The 19219-nt window shown below is 42.8% G+C and overlaps 1 protein-coding gene and 1 pseudogene across 1 annotated transcript; one reads left to right on the top strand and one right to left on the bottom strand.

The window, feature by feature from the left end:
- Window positions 1-2803: 2803 nt before the first annotated feature.
- LOC131514436 (cancer-related nucleoside-triphosphatase-like) lies at window positions 2804-3680 on the bottom strand (annotated as a pseudogene).
- A 10466-nt stretch (window positions 3681-14146) lies between these two features.
- On the top strand, window positions 14147-17527 carry KHDC1L (KH domain containing 1 like). The gene is given in 4 exon segments (XM_058736160.1): window positions 14147-14176; window positions 16792-16907; window positions 17030-17211; window positions 17496-17527. Coding segments are annotated over 4 exon segments (360 nt in total).
- The last annotated feature ends 1692 nt before the right edge of the window (window positions 17528-19219 follow it).

Genomic DNA, 19219 nt, shown 5'->3' with positions numbered 1-19219 from the left:
AAATAGGAATAACAAAACCAAAAGCTGGTTTATAATTTTTTTTTTAACTTTTATTTATTTTTGAGACCGAGAGAGACAGAGCATGAACAGGGGAGGGTCAGAGAGAGGGAGACACAGAATCTGAAACAGGCTCCAGGCTCTGAGCTGTCAGCACAGAGCCCGACACGGGGCTCGAACTCACGGACCGCGAGATCATGACCTGAGCCGAAGTTGGCCGCTTAACTGACTGAGCCACCCAGGCGCCCCCAAAAGCTGGTTTTTAAAAAAGATAGTAAGGTGTGAATCCATACTGATGCAAATAAATGATTGAATAAATAAATGAGGAAGAATAGACAAATGTATGCAGAATTCCAAATAGTTTATATAGATACTATGCCCTTGAGGAAGTCGAGCCTAACTTCTTGCTCTGTTTTTTTTTTTTTTTAATGTTTATTTGTTTTGAGAGAGAGGGAAAGAGAGAGAGAGAGAGTGAGCAGGGGAGGGGCAGAGAGAGAGGGAGACAGTGCTGTCAGTGCAGATCCTGATGTGGGGCTTGAACCCACAACCGTGAGATCATAACCTGAGCCGAAATCAAGAGTTGACAGTCAACTGACTGAGCCACCAGGGGCCCCTCCTTTGTCTTTAGCTGTGAACTGCACATGGTGACTTCTTTACAAGGGTACAGTAGGGGAAGTGGTGTGTGTGTGATTTTCTGTGGAGAAGCCTGTCAAAGACTACCTCAGCTAGATGATCAAGGTCAATGTCAAAAGTGAAGTCATTTCATAGTATGTACTTTTGATATAATGTGATGAAGTGGGAGGCTACCTCTGTGGTCTTCCCCCAAACCCATTAACTCCAATCTAATTTTGAGAAAAAAAATCAGACAAATTACAATAAAGGGGCATCTAATAAGATAGCTGACCAGTACTCCTCAAAATTGTCAAGGTAGTTAAAGCAAGGAAAGTATGAAAAGCTTTAACAGCCAAGAGGAGCCTAAGGTGAGATGATAACTAAATGTAATGTGGGATCCTGGAACAGGTAAAGGACACTAGGTAAAAACTAAGGTGATCAGAATGAGGTATGGACTTCAGTTAATAATAGTATATCAATATTGGTTCATCAATTGTGTTAAAAAATAAAAAGCGTATTAAAATTTTAATAGTTATTTAAGTAAAAATTGATTCGAGTAAGGCAGTATCCAATCTAGCAGATAAAAAGGAGCTCTAAGGAGCTGTACAAAATGAAAGACTTTTATAGGCAAAAGGGAAGAGGAACAAGGAAGTTATACTAGGCAAAAAAACAAGTTGGTTATTACAAAGTTAATCCTTTAGGGGATGACAGGTGTCTATCATTATTTAACTAGTGCTGACCAGGCGATTCCTGACTAATTGATTTAAGACTCCATTTCTGGGAGAGCTGAAACTGTAATTAAATTTAGTTTCAGTTTGATGGGTTTGGTGATGTGGTGCTTAGCATAAGCTACTCCATTTTGGGCCTGTTGTCTTGTTTTCAACAATTACAATAAAATGTATCATATTAATATAAGATGTAAATAGGGGAAACTGGGTGTGGGGTAAATGGGTATTCTTTGTATTATTTTCAAGATTTTTCTGTAAATCTAAAGCTATTCTAAAAAATTAAGTTTATTTAAAAAAATTAGTAGGAAGAATTCTTGCAAGGCTTACCAAGAAACAAAGAAGATACTGATAAAATCTAGTATGAAGAGGGGTAAATATTGACAAGCACCACAGGTATTAAAAAAAAATTAGACCACCTTTCCAGGAAGCATGGGGCTCTGCGCTACCCCATGGCTGCTGTGACCCTCAACAAGGGACACAGTGACTGAAACATGAAGCTAGCTGAGGACAGCTACCACTGCCTTGGGGGCCTCACCAAACGCATCAAGTACTTGGGACACGATCTGGGAGGTGTGCAGCTTTGCCACATACAATTGGCTCACCATGGAGCTAAGGGGAAGCAGGCCCAGAGGTTCAAGAAAAAGGTGGAGACACACATCTGCCAAGAGGAAGAGAGGGGAGCTGAGTACTGTCCTGGCTGCCATGAGGAAAGCGGCTGCCAAGGACTGAGTCCTGAGTCCTTTCCCACCTCTGTGCATAATAAAGCCTTTTCAGGAGAAAAACAATTAGATGAGGCAGAAATCTTTTTTTTCTTTTTTTATAAGTTTGTTGATTTTGAGAGCGAGAGAGCGTGAGGGGGTGAGGGAATGCGTGGCACAGAGAGAGAGAGAGGGAGAGAGAGAATCCAAAGCAGGCTCTGCACTCTCAGTGCAGAGTCCCATGTGGGCTCCAACCTGTGAAATTCAAGATCATGACCTGAGCCGAAACCAAGAGTTGGAGGCTTAACTGACTGAGTCACCCAGGTGACCCTAGACCAGGCAGAAATCTTAATTAGTAATGGCAGCCAGACCCTGTAAGAACTTTAAAGGGCTGAGAGAGAATAATAGTCAACTGAAGACTGTTTATCTAGCAAAACTCTCCTTTTAAGAACACAGGTGGAATGAAGGTCTTTTCTGGGAGGAAAATAAGAGTTTACCCTCATGAATGGAATATTTATTTATTTACAACCACCACATTTATTTTTATTAAGCAATAAGCAAACAAATAAAAAATGAGATGGGTGGGGAGGACCTAAACCGGCTTTTTTTCTGAACTATTTTTAAAAACCAACTAACTGGTATCCCTTTAAGCTGCAGCTGCACCTGGAGGTATTTAATTTTCATGACATGCAAGACGAATTAGGTGGGGACCACTCTTCTCCTCCTTCCCCAGAACACATTTATAAACTTCAATGGCGGTGAGTTCCATCTAATACTCTGAAAGCCATTTCTCATTTCATAACTTACCAAAATCATATGCACAACTGCAAGAGGAAATAAACAAACCCCTCAGCATAAATAAGCCACAGTAGAGTGTTAATCTTGGAGCGTCAATCGAGTATTAAGGCCAAGTGATCTTTTAAACATTTTATGGAGGACAGCTGTCAGGCCTTCTCTGGAAAAGCCCACAAGGCTTCCTAAGCACCAACGCCTACATCTTTAACTGGCGGGGCACTGATGAGGTTACGCATGAACCCGCACATCTCTTCAAGTGCACAAGGCAGGGCCTCAAACCGTCTTCACTTCCTGCCACTCTGCACACACGTCACAGTATCTGGTGAAAGGTGGTTTCTGTTTTCCTTGGTGATGCTGAACACCCGAACTTCGTACCTGTTTCTCAGCTCTTCCACGAAGGCCAGCGGCTTTCCTTTAGTTGTGGGATTGTGCCCAGAACTACACACTCCGGGGGTGGACAACGTCTGACGAACAGCCTGGACGAAAGGCTGACTGAGCAGCTCCACTTTCCCAGTCTCATCCATGACACACACCCTCTGCCCTGGGCCTCTGCTGGGACCCGCGTTCTCAAGACCGGAAGTGGCGACTGCTCCGAGGGAGTCCGATACACCACGTACTGCCGAGCTCGGCACTGGCGTTTTCCAGGCAGAGGCTCTGACCCAATTCTAGACCAAACTTCCTGCGTGCAGGATGATGTGACAACGTTGAATCCTATTTCCTCCCTGTCTGACTTTTGCGTAAATCCATTGACCGGCACACCAGAGGATTTTAAAATCTTACTGGCTTTCTGGACCAACGCTGTTTTTCCAACTCCTGGGGACCCCGTGAGGAATACGTGCCGGGCCATACCTAGGTGGGTCGGGGTCAGGGCCATGGTCAGGGTCCCCGAATGGAACTTTTAAAGGACATATTTTAGGAAAAAGAAAAATGTCCCCAAGCTGGAGGTTCCAGGGAGAATGGCAGACATATCTAATTTTACATTTAAAGCCACATTAGAGTCCAGTAAAGAGATTAAAAAAAAAAAAAAAAGACATTAAACCTGAGAAATAGGCTGTCAGCACAGAGCCTGATGCGGGGCTTGAACTCCCAAACTGTGAGATCATGACCTGAGCTGAAGTCGGATGCTCAACTGACTGAGCCACTTAGGCGCCTCATCTTCCTCCCGTTTGACGCTTGAGACCCCTACCCCTTTCTCCTTAGCTCAAGATGGCATATAAGCTTCCACTGCCTGTCTTTGGGTTTCATGTCTTTGGGGATTTCATACATATGAAATTCGTTTTTCTCATGTTAATCTGTCTTATGTCACTTTAGTGACTAGAAAGAAACTAGAAGGTAAGGGAAAAGTTTTTGGTCCTTACAGTCCCTCACTCTTAGTCATGACCTAAGTGGTAAGTTAATGTACAAATTTAAAGATAATTGTAATTCATAAATAAGAAACATAAATGGATATGTTTAATCTGTAATTATTGTAGGAGGATAAATATCTGGGTATTATTTCTTCGATTAAGTATAGATAATGGCTGTCAAATATAAGTATGCACATTTTCTCTATATAGAGAAGGGTGGATTTAGTAAACTGTGACTAGGCCAAAGGAATGTGAAAAAGTTGTAAGTATACCAAGAATAGGAAGAATGAGCAACAATGATGATCACATGCAAAAGAACAAAACAGAGAGATGGTCCAATGGTGCCTCACAATAATAATGGATTAAATGTTCTAAGAAAACAGCTACCATGTAAATGCGATAGAGAAGTTGTGAACTATTCACAAATCAGGTTGGGGCACCTGGGTGGCTCAGTCAGTTGAGCATCCGACTCTTCGTTTCAACTCAGGTCATGATCTCACGGTTCATGGGTTCAAGCCCTGAACTGGGCTCTGCAATACCAGTGTAGAGCCTGCTTGGGATTCTCTTTCTCCCTCTCTCCATCCCTCCCCCTCTTTCACTTGTTCTCTCTCAAAATAAATAAAAGTTAAAAAAAAAAAAATACATGTCAATACATGACAAAGACAACAGAATGACAAAAACACTTATCAAGCAAAGCCTGTATCATTTAAGGAGAGAAACAAGAAACCTGAAGTCCCAAGGCTATAGCAGGTGAATATGGACTATAAAAAGGGGCCCAGGCAGCTCTGGCAGGAAGCTGCTTTCTCTGCATCTCTCAGGTACTCCCAGGAGTGAGGTAGAGGAGGGTGAGGGGGGAGGGGAAGTGAGGGGAGTCTGAGAGAGAGGGTGGGCTTGCACCTGTAAATGGAACCCTACCACTCCTAGAGTCAGTGGGGTCAGAACCCTGAGGTCACTGACAAAGACCACATGGCAGAGCAGAAAGAACACCCCCTGTGGCAGGGGGCCAGTCTTTGAGATCCACAGATGTCTGAGGTTCCAAAGCACCTGAATGCTGCCCTAGTCTACCTCAAATTTGAATTCCTAAGAGTGTATATGATTGTGATCAAGCTGAAAGATATGTAAGTTTATAAACAAACTTTCCACATTTCTGCCTGGGAAGGTCTTCAAGGCCTTACCCTTGCAAATTGTAGCCCATTGCTGAGGCCCTGAGGTAAAGCCAGGCCTCTCTCTCCTAGGGTCTTGTGACATGACCTAGAGCCAGAGGAGCTTTCCTGGAACCTCCAATTTACTCACCCTGTGCCTTTGGGCTAGTGGCTGACCCTGGCTACTTCCTACATGGCTGCCTGGGTGGGCCCTAAGTACCTACTGCAAGAGACATTTTTAAACCCAGCCAGAAGCTTCCTCAATTCTGTAGGCTGAATCTGGAGTACCATGTTACCACTAAGGGAAATGGGGAAAAACAATAATTTTTCCTGATTACATTATTATGAAACTTAAGGACTTTTGATGTTGTATAGCATATACAGGGATTCATACATGGTCAAATGGTCACATTGTACACCTGGTTTTTATTAACACCACTATTTGCATTAACTAGGGCTGACTGGTTAGTAAATGAAGACAATCACTGTAACTAAGTTAATAATCCAGTGTTTAACTATTTGCCTAGGGCCTCAGGGGTAAAAGAAAATTGAATCATCCCTAATGCCATAAGGAGTTTATAGTGTAGTGTGAAAATGTATCAACATGAAAACTGATAAAGAAGCAGGACAACCCATTATTTGATGTTCTCACCCTGCTCTTTCCACATCTGTAAAATGGGTATAATCATATCTATTTTCATAGGATTATTATGAAGATCCAGTCAAATAATGTATATAAAGCACTAAACAGAACCTGACCTACACCAAATGCTCCATAAATAGTATTCTTGGGATCTGATCCAGAGGTAATTGGTCAGTGAACCCAGGATATGCAAATTCAGGCTAAGATGGAATCCTTTTCCTTTTATTTATGATAATACTGAGAAAGTAAAGTAACTAATAAAATGATTTAATCCAGAAAACCTATCCTATTTGGAATTAGAGGAATAATGAACACTTATAGATGCTTTTGTTCTAGTCATAATAAATTCTGTACTAATGTGTTTTGCTTTTTAAGCTATTAAAAAAGACATGACAGGGGCGCCTGGGTGGCGCAGTCGGTTAAGCGTCCGACTTCAGCCAGGTCACGATCTCGCGGTCCGTGAGTTCGAGCCCCGCGTCAGGCTCTGGGCTGATGGCTCGGAGCCTGGAGCCTGTTTCTGATTCTGTGTCTCCCTCTCTCTCTGCCCCTCCCCCGTTCATGCTATGTCTCTCTCTGTCCCAAAAATAAATAAATAAATAAATAAACATTAAAAAAAAAAATTAAAAAAAAAAAAAAGACATGACAAAGAAAAACAGGCTTCTTTTTCACTAAAAGCCAAGAAGAACGGAATAAGTTTGTCATCAATGTTTCAACACTTAAGAACTGATTTATAAATCTTGTTTAATATCAATGAAACATTTTATTTTTTAAATTAGCATCAATGAAAGAATAAACAGTAATGTTCTTCCCAATCTACAAAAGTGCCCTGGAACATTAAAGATTCTAGCCACACTCACCTAATACAAAACACTATGGAAAGTTAAAGTCAGCCATTTGTAATTCTTACTTTTCCCATCTTGGAGCAAGCAAACCAAGATTGCTTTCCTTGACAATACTAATGTATATCTATGTATGTATCTATAAATGTTTTTTTTTTTTTTTTTTTTTTTTTTTTTAAATTACAACATGTTTGAACCTTTAAACAAGCATCTATGCAGGAGAAAGGTGGGTAGAGCACTGACACTAGTTTCCCCTTAGTCACAGGAGCAAAGGCAGAGTTAGACTGTGCCTCTGAGGGTAAGTCTCCTGACTCAGACCACCGTCCCCTGCACTAAGGTCCTGATCACAAAGATCACACTGTTTTGCTAACAGGTTCCTGGACAGTCTCCGAACCTATTTCCAGTGACTGCATGGCTTCATCCAGGCTGGTCATCACTGCAGTGGAGAGGGAAGCACTGGAATGAACATCCTCTCTTTTAACAGACTTCTTAAGGCTGAGCATCATTATGCCTGTAAGAAAAGCATGGAATTGAGCAAGTATACTGTCCAGGAGAACACAAAGGAAACAGGGAAAGTGACTCCACAGAAAACACTGCTGAGTCTACCTTATTGGTCACCTTAGAGCAGGCCACCTATGTTAGAATCACCCAGAACACCCAACAAAATAATGACAGCTCATATTTATTAAGTATTTTCTATGTATTCTAAGTGCTTTGTTGTATTCATTCATTTCAATCCTTGGGAAAAACCTATATGTAGGTTACAACTAGACCCATTTTATAGGTAAGGAGACTGAGGAACAAAGAGGTTTTGGTTTGCCAATATGCTGAACTCCTAAGTGGGGTCTCCTAGGTGGGGTTGGGGGAAGTGGTGGTGAACAACCTGCAATTCTTTTTTTTTTTTTTTTTTTAAACGTTTATTTATTTTTGAGACAGAGAGAGACAGAGCATGAACAGGGGAGGGGCAGAGAGAGAGGGAGTCACAGAATCTGAAACAGGCTCCAGGCTCTGAGCTGTCAGCACAGAGCCGGACGCAGGACTCGAACTCACAGACCGTGAGATCATGACCTGAGCCGAAGTCGGACACTTAACCGACCAAGCCACCCAGGCGCCCCATCAACCCGCATTTCTACAGTGCTCTTGGGTTCATTTGAAGTCTGAGAATCCCTGAGGACAGGACTTCCCAGACTCCAGTTTTATCTCAGAAAGTGGGGTCCAGATGGATTCCTCCCCAACTTCTGAAAAGACAGGTGGGAAGGGACTAGGGTAGGAGTTCCTTATGGTTCTTCCTTCCCTGGGTTTGCCAGCTGTCTCCCACAGTGCCGTATTCTAGGGTTTCTGTGATTCCCCTAGAAACCTAGGAATCCTAGCGTCCCAGGATGTGAAAGGAGTCCCAGGCTTGTGGGAGGGGAGTGGCAGAAGTGAAAGTTCCCGTGGCACAGCCCAGGTCCGCGGCACCCCGTGCCTCGGCACAGGATGCTCCTCACCTCCATACAGTTTCCTTTCTGGCTTCGCGGCCAAAATGCCAAGCAGGCTTTTGGCACGCTTCCGGTATCGGCGCTTCCCCATGATAAAGATTTCAACTTTGCCCTCGGAGTCAGGCTCTCCCATCCGGAGCAGGACTTTGAACTCCTGTTCGAACCTTGGGAGGAGGGTTCTACTTGGACCTGTGGAGAATGGAGGGTTCCCAAGGGATTAGCGGGGGGGGGGGGGGGGGGGGGGCGAGGGGGAGCCCACACCAGGAGTTTGCGGGGGGCGGGGGGGGGAGGTCACTGGGATACACTAGCCACTGCCTTAGGTCTGCGGTGGGTCGTTCAATGTGGTTACCGGAGACCAAGGTGGGGCCCTGTGGTAAAGATTTGCGTGTACTCACCGAAAATCTTTTCTAGCCGACGTGCTTCCACGTGAAGCACTGATGGTTTCAGAAAGTGCTTAAACCTGCACCAGTCCCGTCGAGTGTGCAAAAGGAGCCAGTTCGCGTAATGGGAACACTTACTGCTGGCTCCTTGGCTGTGCGATCTATACTGGGTCATCATGAGGTACGGCGCCATTGCTCGTGCCTGGGCCGCTATCCGCAGGAAGAGAAAAATCCCACGTGGCCGGGAGGCGGGACGAGACTGCTCGCAGTCTGTCTACAGCCCGGTTGGTCCCTTCGAAGGCTCCGCCCACTCCAGGAGCGCTTGCCCATTGGCTCCCTCAAATCCGGGTAGGGCAACAGAGTCCCAGCAGTGCCTAGCGCCAACCTGTGGTCAGGAGGTTTGATGTCATCGTGGCTGAGCATGGAGGAAGCAGGATTCCAACAGTGGCCATCTATGAGTTCCATTGTTTTCCTGATAATTAATGTTACCAAAACTGTGGGAGTATGAAAAGCACGTTGCTCGCCAACATTAGGTATAGTTCAGAGAGATTCATGTTCCCCAGCACTGGATGCACCTGTATGAGGATTACCTCTGTAGTATCAAACAGCTAATATGACAAATTGTGGTCTTTTTAAGTAATTTATAACAACCTGTGAGGAAGATACAGTTATTATTTCCACTTTTACAGGTTAGGAAGTGGAAGTGGTGAGACTAGGACAGAAGTGCATATGTTATATCGTGACCATAGATTCCCAAACACAGAATTTAGACTACTTTATCCTTCATCAGGTTGCCAATTCTTGCGGAAGGGGCAACTTAAAAATCATGGTTCTGAATGAACATGGCCCATCTCCCTCCCAGGTACTTTAAGAGAATTATATGTCTTATTCAGAAGCTATTTACTTGGTTGGATTTTTTTTTTTTTAAGTTTATTTATTTTGAGAGAGAGACTGAGCAGGGGAGGGGCAGAGAGAGAGAGAGGGAGAGGGAGAATCCCAAGCAGACTCCACACCATCAGCATGGAGCCTGATGTGAGGCTTGAATCCATGAAGTGTGAGATCCTGACCTGAGCTGAAACCAAGAGTCAGGCCTTTAACGGACTGAGCCACCCAGGCAACCCTTTTTTTTTTTCCTTAAGCAATACAAATATTGAATCATGTTAGACACCTGAAACTAATATGTTAATTATATCTCAATAAAAAATGACATTTCCAGATGCTTTTTAAGGTTATCTGCTAGAGTATAAGGTCCTTCAATTGCAGGAACCACCTGTGGGTTCCAGTGTTTTGCAAAGTGCCCTTATAGGATGGAATCAGTAACTATCTATTGAATAGCAAACAGTATCAAATTGTACAGATAAATAAATGCAACTTTTATTTTCTATAATACCTCAAAAAATCTGGGGGAAAACCCCATGATAGATAAAAACCAGTAGAGACGAAACATTGCCAATAACAGTAAGTCCAAGTAGGGATCAGATCCAGTTTCTGTGTATTCCTCCCCTCCCACTTCATATTGTGTTGGCTTCATTTTCATGCTGGTAGCAAGATGCTTATAGCTCTTTCCCAAATCATATGTAGTCCCTACCACTAGAAGAAGAGGAGGGACAAAATCATTTTTATGTCTCTTTTCAGAAATGAGAAAACCTATTCTGGAAGCTTCTTAGGCTTTACCTCATTTAAAAACTGAGACATATGCCATTTCCTACTCAGGTCACCAGCAAGGGAAATGAGATTATCAAGATTAATCCAATAACCTGGTATTGAATTGATATTAGGAGCTACTCATATCATCACTACAAGATTCTTTTTCTATATTTTCAAGTCATCTGGGAGTTGAAAATGTTGTTCTATTGTCAGCCAGAGATTGGCAGAGTGATAGAGATGCTGAATAAGAAATGGACTTCCCTGAGGGCCCCTGGGTAGCTCAATCAGTTGGGAGTCAGATTCTTGATTTAGGCTCAGGTCATGATCTCACAGCTTATGAGAGAGAGCTCCAGCTGCACTGCTTGGAATTCTCTCTCTCCCTCTGTCTCTGCCCCTCCCCCACTTGCACGTGGATTCTCTCTCTCTCTCTCTCTCTCTCAAAAACTAGTACATAAACATTAAAAAAAAATCAAATTCAATGTAGAAAAATTGTTTTTGAAAAAAACATCAATTTTTTCATGTAAAATTACAAATATTATCTGCTGACAGCACAGAGCCCCAGGTGAGCCTCGATCTTTCTGACGGTGAGATCTTGACCTGAGTGGAAATCAAGAGTTGGACGTCTAACCGACTGAGTCACCCAGGCACTCCAAATCTGATTTTTAAAAATTCTCATCACAAAAGTGAAACAGTAGCTTTATTTCACCAAAGGGTTGATGTTTCAGAAAGTGAATATCAACGTGCGTAGAAAGTGAACTAGAAGGTTAACTTTGTCGGAGTAGAAACTGAAGCCTCCTGATAATACTGGCATCAGTTACTTACAAATGTTTTGAAATTTTTTTGCCCCCCAACACAAAGGCCATACCAGGGAACCACAGGAAAGCAATAATCTATTTTTTTTAATGTTTATTTACTTTGAAAGAGAGCAATGGAGGGAAGCAGAGAGAGAGAAAGAGGGAGAGAGATAGAATCCCAAGTGGGCTCTGTGCTGACAGCTGGATTTTGGGCTTGAGCCCACAAACTGGGAGATCATGACCTGCCCTGAAAAAAGTTTTTTTTTTTTTTTTTTTTTTTTTTTTTTTTTTTTTTTGGAGCTACTTGCTTAAAATCATTAAGTCATAAAATCTTGCTTGCTTTATCTTCAAAGTGCACCTTAAATCCATGTTTCCTATTGTTGAAGTAACTTCTTTTTCTTAAAAATTTCCCCCAAATCCAAAATAATCAAACTTCTAAGATACCTTTTCTTTTTTTTTTTCTCTTTTAGTTTATAAAGGAAAAAATAGAATATTCAGGTTTGCTTCACATTCTAAAATTTTGAGTTACTCAAACATTATGAATTTTTTTTGGTTGCCAAATTAGAATATAAAAAACTGACAAATCAAAATAAAAGTTGAGTTTTTTTGGGCTAATTTTAATAACATCGTTATGTACTTCTAAAGTGAAAAACAAACCAACCCTTGTTCATTATACAGATTGACAATAACTATCAACACATTGATTTTAAAAAAGAAAATTCTGCAGATTGGTGACTCTTTTAGAGTTCCTGGACCCAATTCCAATGTGTGTGTGTGTGTGTGTGTGTGTATCAGGTGGGTTCCTCCACATACAACACAATTCTTGGATACCAGCAGGGTGTCCAATAAACTCAATTCTGACATTGTCTACTGGGAGATAGCATCAGATTCCACAGGTTAAGGATTCAGTCCCACAAGACTGGTCCCCATCCCTATCCCCTTCAGATGCAGGTAGCAAGCCCCAGGCTGTTACCTGTGCTTCTGACAGCCCAGCTAAAGATTGGAGGTTCCTAAGACATCCTCCTTAGGTTTGATTAATTTGCTAGAGTTGCTCACAGAACTCAGGGAAACACTTAAATTTATCAGTTTATTAAAGGATAAGATAAAGAATACAAATCAACAGCAAGATGAAAGGATACATAGGATGAAGTTCTTAACCAAGGAGCTTCTGTTCTCATGGAACATGAGGCCAGGTTCAGCAGCATGTGGGAGCTTTCTGGTTCCCCAGGCATGGAAGCTTTCAGGGGGAAAAAAAAGACTAAAAAAGCTGTTCACTTGGGTTTTAATGAAGGCTTCATTGTATAGTCATAATTGGCTAAGTCACTGACCATTGGCTGATTCAACCTCTAGCCTCAATTCCCTCCACCAGAGACTGGGGGTGGAGGGGGTAGGACTGAAAGTTCACACTCTTCAATCACATGGTTGGTCTTCCTGGAAACCAGTGGCCTCCCTTGGATGGGGTCCAAAAGTCACCTTCATTAATAACAAGACACCCATTTCCCCTTTATGGTTCTGAAGCATTTTCTGGAACTGTGGATGAAGACTAAATATATCTGATATATATATATATATATTTTGTCATCTGTATATTTGGTCAACTGAAGGAAGCTAACTTCAAAGTGTAATGACCCAGAATTCCAAGGAAATACCTTAGCTTATCACTATGCCAAGCAAGCATTGACCAAAGAAATTGCCCCCGGTGATGGTGTATGTACTGGCTATTGTTTACTACAGGATAGATTGAGGATACTCCTGATGGATAGCCAAGGCTCTGAGGGTAAATTGCTTGATTGTTATTCTGGACCTAAGGAAATCTAACTGATTTCTTTGGTGATGTGGGGTACACATTTCACTGTTGTTGTACTAAAGAGCAGCTCCAAAATGTCCTTTATGAAAAGGCCATGCCAGGGAACTTCAGGAAAGTAATAATCCAATAATTTATAACTGTAAGCATATAATTCTAAGTATTACAAAGGATTCATTTTTTTGTGCCCAAATTTATCATCAGTAAGTATAAGCAATATTCCCCAAATATCCTACCTAACTAGCTTCTGCATGCTTGGAAACTTGGAGATTTAGTTTTTTGAAAGAGACTAAACTTCCAAAAATTATGGGAAAAATTATCTCTGGCCTCAGTTGAAAGAATTTCATTGAGAAACCTTAAAGGATTCTTACATATCCTCCAGGAATAACTGATCTTTGGAAGAAGACTACCAAACCAAGAACTTCATATAAAGCCAATGATGTGAAGTAGAGAGCTTCAACCCATGGCAATAAAACAAGATAAATTTTTTGGTATCTCTGCCCTCCTTTTTTTAATTTTGCTATACTTATCATTGTACTTTGGTGCCCCCTAGAGGTGAAGAGAAATTTTTCATAATTCTTTCTCATAGTTACATTTCTAATCTTAATCCTTTGTAATATTTCTCTTCCACTTGAGGAGAGGCAAACCTCTTTCTGTGTGTGTGTGTGTGTGTGTCCAAGCTATAGATATTGTTCTAAATCTAATTGATTAATGGATTTGTCATCCTACACCAGATTTGACTAACCAAAATTTAATAGCTGTTCTTTTCAACACTTCAAAAAAATAGATTTTCTTCTGTGAGTCCCTTCTGGAATTTGAATCTTCCTGACAGTATTAATCTTAGCTTTCAGCGCTATCAATATTGAACATTGAATCCAATACTTAGCCTGACTCATGAAACAAGATTATAGAATAAAAACAAATATTAAGGCTATCCTTGCAGTATTGGTCTGTTGTCTTCAGTGACTCCCCAGCCTCCACTTGAGGAATCTTTACATATTAAGGGACTAATGATTGTCCTGCTCCCATTGTGATCAATGATACTTGTGCTTCCTATTCAATTTGTGCAACAGTAAGTTACTACGTTTTATGTGGACATCAGGCGTTCACCTGATTATTACACAAACCTATTTTGTGTAATAGTATGGAGTAACTTTTAGAGAGTTTGCAATATTTAAAGCATCTACTCCTACAGGAACTGTTTCTCTAAGAAAGATACTGAGAGACCTGAAACAAGGGAAGCATGGAGTATTCAGAAGAGCTCCCAGGAGATGTAATTGACTCCCACTGCAATTTCAATAGTAGGAATAATACAACAAGAAAAGCTGGTACAAAATTTGTCTTTGAACCTAAGAGAAGTCATAAATGACACTACCTATGCTCTGGAGGTCCAATAAACTAGATTAAATTAAAGTTTCATGGTGGTTATGGATGATTAAATGGCCTTTGGTTTCTTCTTGGCTAGCTAAGACCTTTGCTTTATAGAAAACACTGCTTGTAGCACCTCCCTAAAACACTATTGGTTAGGTAGAGCAGTTAGTAGTTGTTAGAAGAAAGACTATCTGGCTCTCTAGAACACATTAGGGTGGATTTGGGGATCTGATTTCATGGTCTGGGTTTGAAATCTAGGCTCTTTCCTTTGCAACCTGTTAATAGGACTAATAATCACTTTGTTTCCAGTAATTACCTGTATTTTAGTTGACCCATGTATCCTGTCCAGTCTTTTTTTTTTTTTTTAGTTTACTTATTTATTTATTTTTTTTTAATTTTTTTTTCAACGTTTTTTATTTATTTTTGGGACAGAGAGAGACAGAGCATGAACGGGGGAGGGGCAGAGAGAGAGGAAGACACAGAATCAGAAACAGGCTCCGGGCTCCGAGCCATCAGCCCAGAGCCTGATGCGGGGCTGGAACTCACGGACCGCGAGATCGTGACCTGGCTGAAGTCGGACGCTTAACCGACTGCGCCACCCAGGCGCCCCATTTTAGTTTACTTATTTATTTTGAAACAGAGAGAGAGAGTGCACAAGTGTGCACATGCATGCACGTGTAGAAGCGGGGGAGGAGCAGAGAGAGGGAGAGGAGGGAGAGAGAAACCCAAGCAGGCTCCACACTGTCAGTGGGCTCGAACCCATGACCTCACATGAGATCATGATCTAAGCCAAAATCAAGATGCTTAACCAACTGAGCCACCCAGGTGTCCCTATCCACAGGTGTCCCTATTAAATGCTACTGTGCAGTCATTATGTTCTTAAATAATTCAGCATCTCACCTTGTAATAAAAGACTCATGCGAAACTAACTGCAGTACAAATGCAGACAGTGTTCTCCAAATAGCCTTGTAATCAATGGATTCTGGTGATAGTGTGGATCTGAACCATGCAGATGAATGTCCTGAGGGCTGGCCAATGTCCTTTGGTCAAAAGGGGAGATGGAAAAGTAAAAAAACAAAACAAAACAAAACAAAAAACCACCAAAAAAAAACACCCTAAGAACTTGCAGCTGGAAGGTAAACTCTAATGTTCCCTACTAAACATAAACGACTCTTGCAGAATACTTTAACCAGTCAAGACCACTAAGCGATTGTGATGCAGCAAGATGTAGAAAGGCCATTTACTACAAAGTCCGTGTACAACCAGACAGAGACAATGACACTCTTCAATCAAGACCACATTAACCTACCTCCTACATAAAAATCATCAGGATAATCACCAGATTGCCCTATTTTTACAAAACTGGCCTCTGCTTCTCTAAACAGCCCTCAGAATCACCCAGTCAAATCCTATAATAGGCTCTCCACAACTCTTCTGTATAAAGAGGCTCTGTATTTCTGGACTGTTGCTTCTTTCTTGAAGCAGCACACAAATAAGCTCAGGTTTGACCACACATGTGTAATCATTGGTTGGCTGGTAGTAACTGCTATGGTCTGAATGCTTGCATGCCTCACCAGATTCACATATTGAATTCCTAACCCTCAAGGTGATGGTATTAGGAGGTGAGGCCTTTGGGAAAGTTCCTCCTCATTAACGTGATTCATGTCCTTATAAAAGAGGCCCCAGAAAGCTTGAGTGCCCCTTCAGACATGCAGCCATGTAAGGACACAGTGAAAAGAAGGCTTTCTACGAACCAGGAATATCTTACCGGATATCAAATCTGCCAGTGCCATGATCTTGGCCTTTCCAGCCTCCAGAACTGTGAGAAATAAGTACTTGTTTAAAAATTTCTTTTAATGTTTATTATTTTTGAGAGAGAGAGACAAAGAACAAGTAGGGAAGGGGCAGAGACAGACACAGAATTGGAAGCAGGCTCCAGGCTCTGAGCTGTCAGCACAGAGCCCTACACGGGGTTCCAACTCACAGACCGTGAGATCATGACCTGAGTTGTAGTTGGCTGCCCAACCGACTGAGCCACCCAGGCGTCGCGGTACTTGTTGTTTATAAACCACCTCAGTCTATAATATTTTGTAGTGTGAGCAAACTAAAACAGTGCCTGTCCAAATCTAGGGAGGCCATTTTGGAATCTTCCTGTTCTAGTGTTTTCCATCCCTCAATCCCTGCCCTCACTCATGCCCAGTAGATATGCTCCAAAATTTCTTTGAAATTAGAATGAAGATAATTTTGGATTCTTGGACATCAGAGAGGCAAGCAGGGAGGAGATAATACAATTTGGCATGAAAGGATTAAGCTCCGATTAGACAGTTACTTGGGATGGATTTTATTGAAAGGAGTTGTAGGCATGGGTTGCCCTTCCCCTAAGGCTGTCCAAGATGTGGGGTTGTTCAGGTGCCAATATTTAGCACAGGTCCTGGGCCTATCCTGACTTCTTCCAGGTTCTTTTTTGACAGGTCATTTTAGCTTGCCCCTATTCCAAACCAGGTATGAGCAATTCAGGGCAAGGATACGAGGGCTTGCAGCAGGAAGCCATGGTTGACAGTATCTGCTGAGAACTTTTCCCTTCCATTGGTATTTGACATGGAAGAGAACCAGGAGGAGTGCATCTTTGTTGGGTGGCTCTTGTCTATGCCATGCCCCCTCCCCGGTTTCCAACCTTCCCCTACTCTGCCACAATCTGTCCCAGAGCACACACCCCTAGAGGTGGAGGTTCACACGTCCCTCCTCTGGTTGCAAGCCACCTAGACATAGACCTTCACTGAATTGAGGTGCACAGCTACACCCTCATTTAGCTGGAAGGTTGGTTCATAGCCACATGCCAGACCCATGTCACCATAGTTGGACTGCCTGTAGCAAGGCAGTGGCTATGTGATATGATGTGGAGCATGGGGAGCTGGGACTCTGACTGGCAGGCTCAAGGTCAATGTCCTTGGCTGAATTGTAGAGCTGTGCGGCATCTTGATTTCTTCAGGAATTGCTTGGGTGGCCGGAAATCCAGGCACTCCAGTGAGTCCTTAACGATAGTGCCCTGGAGCCACAGCCATTTTGGTGGTCTTCAGTCTGGAATTGCAGCAAGGTAGCAGGGAGGTGTGTGGATAGGCACAGCCAGGAAGGCCCAGGTTGGGGTAACACTGCTTAATGTCTCCTTGGGGGTCCTGGCCTGCCCTGGGTCTTAGTTGTGAGCCCTGCCTCTGTCTCCACAGACCTTCAGATGCTGCAGTTCGGCTGGACCTAGGTCCTGACCAAGGACGACCTGGCCATCTCCCCCAGAGTGCCAGGGCCAGGGCCCAGTCTGCCTATGAGGGTGGGTGGGACTGTCTCTCTCTCAGGCTTTCCCAGGCTTCCCCTACCAATGGGTTGGTTGTCCTAGATTCCATTAGATTTCACTCTGTTAGTAATAAAGGACTGATCTCCCCTTGGCATTTAGGAGGTGAGGGAAAGTTTTGGCTTTGGTGAGAAATGGCATTGATAGAAGTTTGAATTTATGACCTAATCTTGTTCCTCTTGGACCTTCTAGGCATATGTCTGAGACACGTCTCCTAAATGGAAGAAAGTGTTCTTCCACTTCCAATAAAGTAAGTGACTCCATGTACAAAGTCTCTGATGTGCTGTCTTTTTCCTTTGGATAAGCTTATCTGACCCAGGAGGGGCTTTGGGCGGGTCCAGCACTGAGGTCTTCAGAACCATGATGTGCCACCTGTGCTCACTCCCAGAGATGCAGCCCAGTACTGGAGAAGGAAACGGAAAAGAGCTCTCCCACAAACTGCTTCTCTCACACGTGAAGCCTGGTCAGGCTCTTCTAGGTTGAATGAAGACAGGGGCTTCCAGAAAAGAAGGGACCCTGGGGCTCCTGGGTGGCTCAGTCGGTTCAGTGTCTGACTTTGGCTCAGGTCATGATCTCACAGATTGTGGGTTTGAGCCGGCATTGGGCTCTGGGCTGACAGCTTGCTTAGAACCTGGAGCCTGCTTCAGATTCTGTGTCTCTTGCTCTCTCAGCCCCTCCCCCTCTCATGCTCTGTCTCTCAAAAATAAATGTTAAAAAAAAAATAAGAAAAGAAGGGACCCTCCCCAACATTCCCCTGGACTTTAAAAGGTAGACTAATGAGGGGTGTCTGGGTGGCTCCATCAGTTGAGTGTCCGACCTTGGCTCAGGTCATGATCTCACGGTTTGACAGCTCGGAGCCTGGAGCCTGCTTCAGATACTGTGTCTCCCTCTTACTCTGCCCTTTCCCCACTCGTGATCTGTCTCCCTCTCTCTCTCAAGTATAAATAAATGTTTTAAAAAAATGGTAGACTCATGTGAGAAGAAATGAAGAGATTGTGTGTGTGTGTGTGTGTGTGTGTGTGTGTGTGGTGGTGGTGGAGGGTCTAAATGGAGACAGAAACTGGTCCTACTTCAACTGCCTGGTGAAGTAGGCAGCCAGGCAGCCTGGAGAACCTTAGGTACCCAGGCATTGTCCTTGATTGCTAAATGTTCGGGGGTGGTGGTGGGGTGTTCCAGGAGCAAAAGATCCTGAAGTCCTTTAAGCTATGAATAAATTGACAATAAGCCTTCCTAAATCTCCTTTCTAGAACTTTCCTGAATGGCAAATCCACAGCTGGATCTCTCTAGTCAAGATTATGACAAGCTAAACATGTCCTCACTTTGAACTTCTCCTCCTCCAGCAGCCTGGATCTCAAAATGAGGCTATTGCAGGTGAGGAAAGATAGTGCCTTGGACTACATACAGTGCAGTGGTGGAAGTGCTAGGAAGTGGTTGAATTTGGAGTCTATTTTAAACCCCTCAAGATTTGTTAATTTCATAGTTTTTGGCCAGTTGTAAACACAAGTAAGAATAGGTTCATAGTAGAAAAACAGTCTGGCTGGAAAGAAAGCCAATCATACTATTTTCAAAGGGAACATTATGCTTACTTTCTAATTGATAATT

The sequence above is a fragment of the Neofelis nebulosa genome, chromosome 6 (genome assembly GCF_028018385.1).
Source record: "Neofelis nebulosa isolate mNeoNeb1 chromosome 6, mNeoNeb1.pri, whole genome shotgun sequence".
NCBI classification, from domain to species: Eukaryota; Metazoa; Chordata; class Mammalia; order Carnivora; family Felidae; genus Neofelis; species Neofelis nebulosa.
The sequence above is the reverse complement of the archived record's forward strand: the minus strand, read 5'-3'. Positions and strand labels throughout refer to the sequence as shown.